This window comes from Micropterus dolomieu, linkage group LG07 (assembly GCF_021292245.1).
Source record: "Micropterus dolomieu isolate WLL.071019.BEF.003 ecotype Adirondacks linkage group LG07, ASM2129224v1, whole genome shotgun sequence".
Lineage (NCBI taxonomy): Eukaryota > Metazoa > Chordata > Actinopteri > Centrarchiformes > Centrarchidae > Micropterus > Micropterus dolomieu.
The window spans coordinates 24,958,785-24,967,067 of NC_060156.1; the positions used below are offsets into that span (position 1 = coordinate 24,958,785).

Below are 8,283 nucleotides of genomic sequence, written 5' to 3' on the forward strand. Positions count from 1 at the left end.
GTGTCCCACTTGTTGTTGATTCTTCACAAAAAAATTACAGTTTTATATCTTTATGTTTGAAGCCTGAAATGTGGCAAAAGGTCGAAAAGTTCAAGGGGGCCGAATACTTTTGCAAGGCACTGTATATTTAACACACACAATTTGATAGAACAAAGCACTGAACTGAACTTTTATATGATGACAAAATCATACTTAATGTGACAATAACAGTAAGTGCATCCCAAAAGTCTGATGATGAAATACAAGTTATGTAACAATCCATCCGGACTTATAGCATCATTTAATAGCAATAACAACAAGCCCACAGGTAAGCTTCATGTACTGACCCCAGTGTGTCACTTCTATGGTGAACAGGCCTCAGAGAATTGGACTGGCTGCAGCCAGGTTTCATACAGCTATTTACAGTATGACCCAATGGCTACTGTCCGTTGGCCTCATAGGATAATCCACTAAGCACATCATTCTCAACTCAGTCAAATTATCCAAAATATGCAATATCATATTTAATGTCAGTCATTTTGTGTCAGTTGTGATGATTAACTGTTGACACTACTGAAAAGCTAGATGCACAATAAGGTCATTATAGTCTAAAATCAGCCCATCCTCACCAGAAAAAAAGCCATATAGGTCGATTGTGCAGCATCTTAATACAACCCATATTTCCGTTTTTGTATGGCAGCGACCTCTAGTGGCAGAAGAACGTAGAGGCTGCTAGTGGCAGAGGACGTAGTATAAAGAGCTACAAAGTTAGGGTCAGATGGATGTGTCCAGTAAATTCAGGAATTTCACAAGGTTTGAGTTTCGACTTGCTTCACGGAACAAATATAATACTTTTGTCACGTGACCTCTGCACCCAGTTCCAAAATCTGGTGGAAACCCTCAAACCAGAAGAGTGAAGTCTGTTACAGAAGCAGATTCATGCCATATTCAATAATCATCTTTTGGGTGTAATGTTAGATAGTCAACATACTTTTGTGTGTAGTATGTAAGGTAAAGCATGGCTATATATGTTACTTTTAACACACATTTTTTTATTTCCATTTTAAAACTTTTTATAAATGAATACCTTTAGTTTAATTCAAAGACAAAATGGGGAATATATTAAACCCACTACGAATTGTCTGATAAATCTTATACCCAAAGTTGTATTTTGTTTTCTAGCAAAAGTGCATGTGAAAGCCATTAATTTATGTAAACACCATTATCATGCAAAACACACTTAAGCACCCAAAATCTAATATAAACAGGTTATAAAATACCTCATTGCCATTGCAAGAGCATATTTTGATTTCTTACAAACTTTTATTTTTTAATTCAGTACAATATGGCTGAGTAAATTTTTTAGTCACTACACAATCTCTCTTTCTCTACAATATGTTGGCCTCACAGGAGTCAGGCCGCAGTATCTCAAGTGTAACAATGAGTTTAATACATTTTCTGAACCAGGGGTAGAACAAGGCATAGATCACAGGGTTAAGACATGAATTAAAATAGAACAGACCAATCACAAAGGCAGCTGATGAAGCATTGAGCAGAGCATCTGGGGCAGAAAGAACCACAACGTAATAAGGGCAGAGGCATATTAGAAAAACAACTACAACAACACCAAGAGTCCTGGCTGCTTTGATCTCAGATTTCTTAACATTTACTTTCACTGAACCCTGAAGTGTGACAGCTACAATATGAGACCGCATGGCACGAGCCTGAGACACAGCCACCACAAATACTCTCATATACAGAACTATGATGACAGTAACAGGACCGATAAAGGATAAAACCAGATCAACAAGTCCTCCAATGTAGTTGTCAACAGCCACGCACTCACCAGTGCAGGAAATAGAGCTGCGTGATTGTTCAAAGTTATCCTTAAGCACCAGACTAGTAAAGATTACAGAACATATCCAACACAGAGAAACACAGACTTGAACTCTTTTTTGAGTGACTTTGGTGGAGTAATGCAGAGGATGACAAATTGCCACGTAGCGGTCAGCACATATCAGCACCATATTTCCTACCGAGGTAGAAGTAATAATGTATCCAAGACAAAGATACAGAACACAGAGGAGGTCACCGAGGTACCAGCAGCCATCTATGAGCATAATTTGAAAGAACATGAGGAGGCCCACAAAGAAATCTGAGACAGCCAGAGAGAGAAGGAGGAGGTTGGTGGGGGTGTGGAGCTGCCTGGAGAGAGAGAGAGAGAGAGACAAGCAACACATATTAAATAGATCATTATTCATTATATTTGTAGGACACAAGCAGTGACTGAAATAATTTGACACTATTTTCCAGAAAAAACAAGCAACACACATTAAATACATCATTATTCATCAGGACACAAGCAGTGACTGAGACAATGACATTATTTTCCAGAAAGTCTAGTTTTCCATTTTTTTTTCGCCCATACCTGAAGTGTGAGATGGTCACGATGACCAGCAGGTTCAGAGTTACGGTGAGCACAGTGATGGAGGACAGTACAATGTACGACATTATGACCTCAAAGTGAGAACGCTTTGGCCTCTTGCAGGACGTGTTGAGCAGTTGTGGAAAGCAGAGTTCAACTTCTTCCAGAGTCTCCATCATCACAGAAAGAAGAAGAGAAGTTGCTGAGCTCTGGCAGCTTTTTGACCAAAGCTCTCTGTCAACTTAATTCTGTCCCTCCTCCCCTCTCTGTTGCATTTTTTTCCCCTTTGTAGCAGAGAATGACGTCTCTCATCCAATCATTACCCTTCGCAGACATCTTCTCCATGTCAATTGTTATCATTTTGCTCTGCACAGGATTTAGTCCCACAGGAATTATCTTTCAAACAGCAGTAACACTGAAAAAAGTTATAAAAGCAACACTTTTGTTTTTGCCCCCATTCATCATGAGCTGAACTCAAAGATCTAAGACTCTCTGCGTACACAAAAGGCCTATTTCTCTCAAATATTGTTCACAAATCTGTCAAAATCTGTGTTAGTGACCACATCTCCTTTGCCGAGATAATCCATCCACCTCACAGGCGTGGCATATCATGATGCTGATCAGACAACATGGGTATTGCACAGGTGTGCCTTGGGCTGGCCACAATAAAAGACCAATGGATTTACAATTTTTTTTCAATTGCTAACAAGCGTTTACCTAAACTTAAGATACTTTATCAAAACTCTTAACACAGAAACACATCTACCTCACACAATTAGCCAAAATGTAAATTTTCTGCTCAAAACCACATTTTGTTCTTTAAACACCAACTCTACATTTCAAAATGCAAAATAATATTCTCTATATACACAAACTCTATCAAAACACAGCAAACCTGACTCAAAATCAAATCATTCTGTCAAAACACCAGCACATTTTCATTCCAAGAGGAACAGATCAATCACAGCACAATTACTTTCTAAATATAAACATTTCTTACTAGTATTTATTGTCACTTGTAGATCTTATACTGTATTGATGCTTTACTGATGCTTGTACGTTGTTCCTCAAATGTAAGTCACTACTACTTGGATACAAGCGTCTGCCAAATGAATAATTGTAAATGTAAATACACAATTACATTGAAACAAAAAAATGCACAGTCCTTTTCTAATCCATATGATCTTCAGCATTTGGCCACACATTCTCATCCACATCACATCTAATGTCATCTCTCGCTATGCACCTCGGATAGAAACACTTACTGGTTCAGCTACTCCTCTCTCTGGCCTTCTTCCTCTCCCTAGCCCAACTATTCTTCTCCCTTTTTTGGAGATTATATTTTCTTTCTCTCTCTCCTCTTCTGTGTTGGTCTGTATCCACACTGGATGAAGTCAACTCCAGAAAGTCCCCTTTTTACTGTATTGTGTATGTAATTGAAAGAACTTCAGTACCAGTTTATTTCTCTGGTTCAGATTGGATTTAGCTGTGGTTGATCTATTTAATCCAAATTACAATAAATCAGCCTTTTCTCAATATTTCAATGATATGTTCGTTCAGAAATGCTTATCAGCTGTTTCAATATAGATTTTGAGCCGCTATTGTAGAAGAAGAAGAGGCTTTATACATCATTTAAGGTTTTGAAAATTATATCTTAATTTCTGACATGTTGTGTGCTAGCATTTGTAAATAACACAAAAGCATCCATAGTTTTGGTATTGGGTAAGCTTGTACGTAAAGAAATGGGTTAATTGACTGCATATTTTGTGTGAACACGAATTGTGTTAATTGTATGGTATGAACAAACCGATGTGGGGCTAACTGTGTTAAGAGTTTTGAAAATGTGACTACAAATTGGACAAAAGGATGTTAGCGGTTGTAAACAAAAAACCTGTATATTCCTTACCTTCTGACCTTTCATAGGAGACCAGAGTTATGCATTTAGGCCAAATGATTGAGGAGTTATTGCAGATTCAGTGTAGGTTATGGAAAAAGGTGGCCAACAGGTACTTAAGGTCTGGCACGCCTGTGACTAGAATGGTACTTACTAACACTCGTACAGGTTGTCTTGGGGAACATATAGTTTTGGGACAATTGACCTATTTTGTTTTTTTAGGTATGAGAATGTGTTGTCTAAACATGTCTTTATCTGCATTATCCTTTGAGACCAATTACATAGACTGCACCCCTGTCAACAGCCATTTAGGTATCAATCCTAACCTCCTCTGGGGCATTGTTTTGCTCCAGTCTGCCCCTGTGCACACCTGCCACAGTATACTGTCTAGGACTGGACTGGACCTGGGCTTCTTGTTATTGTTGTTGTTAAAATGAAAATATCTAAATGCTGTATGACAAGATGAATTGTTACATAACTTGTATTCATCATTGTGAATTGAAATTAATTTTTCCATTCATCTGTCTCTGAAACCAGTCTTTTGGGATGCACTTATCGTCACATTATACATGACCTTTTCAAAATGTTAAAGTTTTGTTTAAATTAAAACAGTTTTTAGCAAAGAAATTTTTTTTTTTATGAAACAACATACATATGATGGCCATTTAATTCAAAATTGAAATTAATTTACCATCTAATCAACACCGGGAAGGAGATATTTAAAGGAGAACAATTAACTGTATTTTTAGTTAGGGTTTGTGACATGAGAGACAGGACATTGAATCATACAAAATTACAAAAATTTCAAGGATAACACAATAAAGTCAAAGGCTTATGTTTTAGTGTGGTCCTTGATGTAAAGACAGTGGTGCAAGAGCTCAGGTAACTCATACTACTAACAACGCAACACAATAAAAGGTATCATCATAAATGGGTGGTTAAAAGTAAATCTGGTTAAATTCACAATAATGTACTTCTTAAATTTAAACACATTTATTTTGATTCACAGGGTATATCACAATATGTTTACTATAAAATGAGGGTGGTATACCGATAAACGACAATATTGAAATCCATAAAAACAATATTAATATTGATAGTATATTGATAATGCATTATAGAAATCTATTGAGTCTAGTACAAGTACTATGTCAACTTTTGTGTACTTTTTGTCCAGGATTTGTCATGGTTTGGGCTAGGCTCCTTGGTTCTATGTAAGAAAAATGTTAATGCTAAACAGCATAAAGTTGTGGTTTAGACAATAGTGTGCTTCCAAAATTGTGGAAACAGTTTGGAGAAGACCCTTTACAGTTGTAATATGACATTGCTCCCATGAACAAAGCAGGGTCCATTAAGAAATGGTTTTCTAAATTTGGTGTGGAGGAACATTGACTGCACAGACACTGACTTCAATCCCATCCAACACCTTTGACATGAACAGGATTGACGAGACCTGATCACTTAACATCAGAGGACGACCTCACTGATTCTCTTGCATCTACTAATCTATGGTAGATTCGTTGTTAAAACTTATAACTGTGCGTTTAACTTCTCTCTTAAGAAGCAAAGAGAAGCGTGGGTTTGCTTTACACAAACTTTTTTTTTTAAATTCAGTACAATATGGCTGAGTATATTTTAATAACTACACTCTCTCTCTCTCTACAATATCTTGACCTCACAGGAGTCAGGCCGCAGTATCTCAAGTGTAACAATCAGTTTAAGACATTTTCTGAACCAGGGGTAAAAAAAGGCATAGATCACAGGGTTTAAACATGAATTAAAATAGAACAGACAGATCACAAAGGATGATGAAGAATTGAGCAAAGCATCCGGGGCTGAAAGGACCACAATGTAATATGGGCAGAGGCATATTAGAAAAACAAATACAACAACAGCAAGAGTCCTGGCTGCTTTAATCTCAGATTTCTTAACATTTACTTTCACTGAACCCTGAAGTGTGACAGCTACAATATGAGACCGCATGGCACGAGCCTGAGACACAGCCACCACAAATACTCTCATATACAGAACTATGATGACAATGACAGGACCGATAAAGGATAAAATCAGATCAGCAAGTTCTGCAATGTTGTTACTGACAGCCACACACTCACCAGTGCAAGAAATAGAGCTGCCTGGTTGTTCCAAGTTATTCTTAAGCACCAGACTTTGAAAGATTACAGAACATATCCAACACAGAGAAACACAGACTTGAACTCTTTTTTGAGTGACTTTGGTGGAGTAATGCAGAGGATGACAAATAGCCACGTAGCGGTCAGCACATATCAGCACCATATTTCCTACTGAGGTAGAAGTAATAATGTATGCTAGATACAGATACAGAACACAGAGGAGGTCACCGAGGTACCAGCAGCCATCTATGAGCATAATTTGAAAGAACATGAGGAGGCCCACAAAGAAATCTGAGACAGCCAGAGAGAGAAGGAGGAGGTTGGTGGGGGTGTGGAGCTGCCTGGAGAGAGAGAGAGAGAGAGACAAGCAACACATATTAAATAGATCATTATTCATTATATTTGTAGGACACAAGCAGTGACTGAAATAATTTGACACTATTTTCCAGAAAAAACATCTCTAAAATGTTTTTAATGTTGTTTTTTTTTGCAGTATGTCATCCATACTTGAAGTGTGAGATAGAGATGATGACCAGCAGGTTCAGAGTTGTGGTGAGCACAGTGATGGAGGACAGTATCGTGTAAGAGATTATGACCTCAAAGTGAGAACGCTTTTGCCTCTTGCAGGAAGTGTTGAGCAGTTGTGGAAAGCAGAGTTCAACTTCTTCCAGAGTCTCCATCATCACAGAAAGTAGAAGAGAAGCTGCTGAGCTCTGGCAGCTTTTTGACCAAAGTAATATAGCTGATTTAATTCTGTCCCTCCTCCCTCTCTGTTGCGTTTTTTTCCTTTGTAGCAGAGAATGACATCACTTATCCAATTATTACCCTCTGCAGTAATGCTCTTTATTTCGATTGTTATTTTGCTCTACACAGTACTTAGTCCCACAGGAATCATCTTTCAGACTGCAGTCATATAGTTCAACAGATTAAAGGTTAAAGTCAGTCAATTTAGATTTAGATTTTAATACTGTAATATACTCTGACTTAGTCTGTTTAAATTCAAATAATGTCTATAGGACTTCCATGAACATATGCATAAATGTTTATTATCTTGACATAAAGAGGGGCTTACCTATAAACCTGGCAATGTAACTTTCACCAGCCTTTTGGGTCAAAAACTGCAGGGCCATTTTTAATTCCCAGTCCATCCCTGGGAATGGCAGGCACTTTGGTTGCATAGCAGGAAGATTGTTTGGGTTCTAATGATGCTGGCAGAGATTAGGTGATGGGACGAGCCAGATTTTACCAAATAAGGTGGTTAAGGTATGGTTAAGTTGCCCAACTAAAACACTTGGTTACGTAAGGTGACCTTTACAGGTCCTAGAGCTGGTACAACAGCAACAAAAGAGACGAGTTTCAGCAGCAATCAAGACAGAGGGTTCAGTGTCACTTAAATAATGTGCAGCCTGGACTCTTGGTGGTTTTGTATTAGTTTTTCTGATAAGCCTCTGCCCATTTTACATTGTGGTCCTTACAGCCCAGGATGCTTTGCTCAAGTGCTTCATCTGATGCCTTTGTGATATGTCTTTGTGTATATATGCTATTTTAATTTATGTCTAAACCCTCTGATCTATGCCTTTTTCTACCCCTGGATCAGAAATTATCTTAAACTCATTGGTAACATTTTAGATACCGCAGCCTGACTCCTATGAAGCCAACAAACCGTAGAGAGATTGTAGTGACATAAATATACTTAGCCATATTGTAATGAATTACAGTTTGTGTTTAGTTTTGTTCTATTTGCTGCTTCTCTTTGTCTCTAGACAGGGTTCGTACAGTTTTAAAGAGTAAAATTCAAGCACTTTCAAGGTACCTAGAACATTTCCAAACTCCTTAAGCCTTTATCATCACAT

The 8,283-nt window shown here is 37.8% G+C and overlaps 2 protein-coding genes across 2 annotated transcripts; both read right to left on the reverse strand.

Moving 5' to 3' along the window:
* Positions 1–1,367: 1,367 nt before the first annotated feature.
* LOC123973990 (trace amine-associated receptor 13c-like) lies at positions 1,368–2,583 on the reverse strand. The gene is made up of 2 exons (XM_046054400.1): positions 2,408–2,583; positions 1,368–2,184 (listed from the first exon to the last, which is right to left on the reverse strand). The coding sequence occupies exons 1-2, from the start codon at positions 2,581–2,583 to the stop codon at positions 1,368–1,370; spliced, it is 993 nt and encodes a 330-aa protein (XP_045910356.1).
* Positions 2,584–5,957: 3,374 nt separating this feature from the next.
* Positions 5,958–7,110, reverse strand: LOC123973823 (trace amine-associated receptor 13c-like). The gene is made up of 2 exons (XM_046054149.1): positions 6,938–7,110; positions 5,958–6,771 (listed from the first exon to the last, which is right to left on the reverse strand). Exons 1-2 carry the CDS (start codon positions 7,108–7,110, stop codon positions 5,958–5,960), a joined length of 987 nt encoding a protein of 328 aa, XP_045910105.1.
* Positions 7,111–8,283: the final 1,173 nt, after the last annotated feature.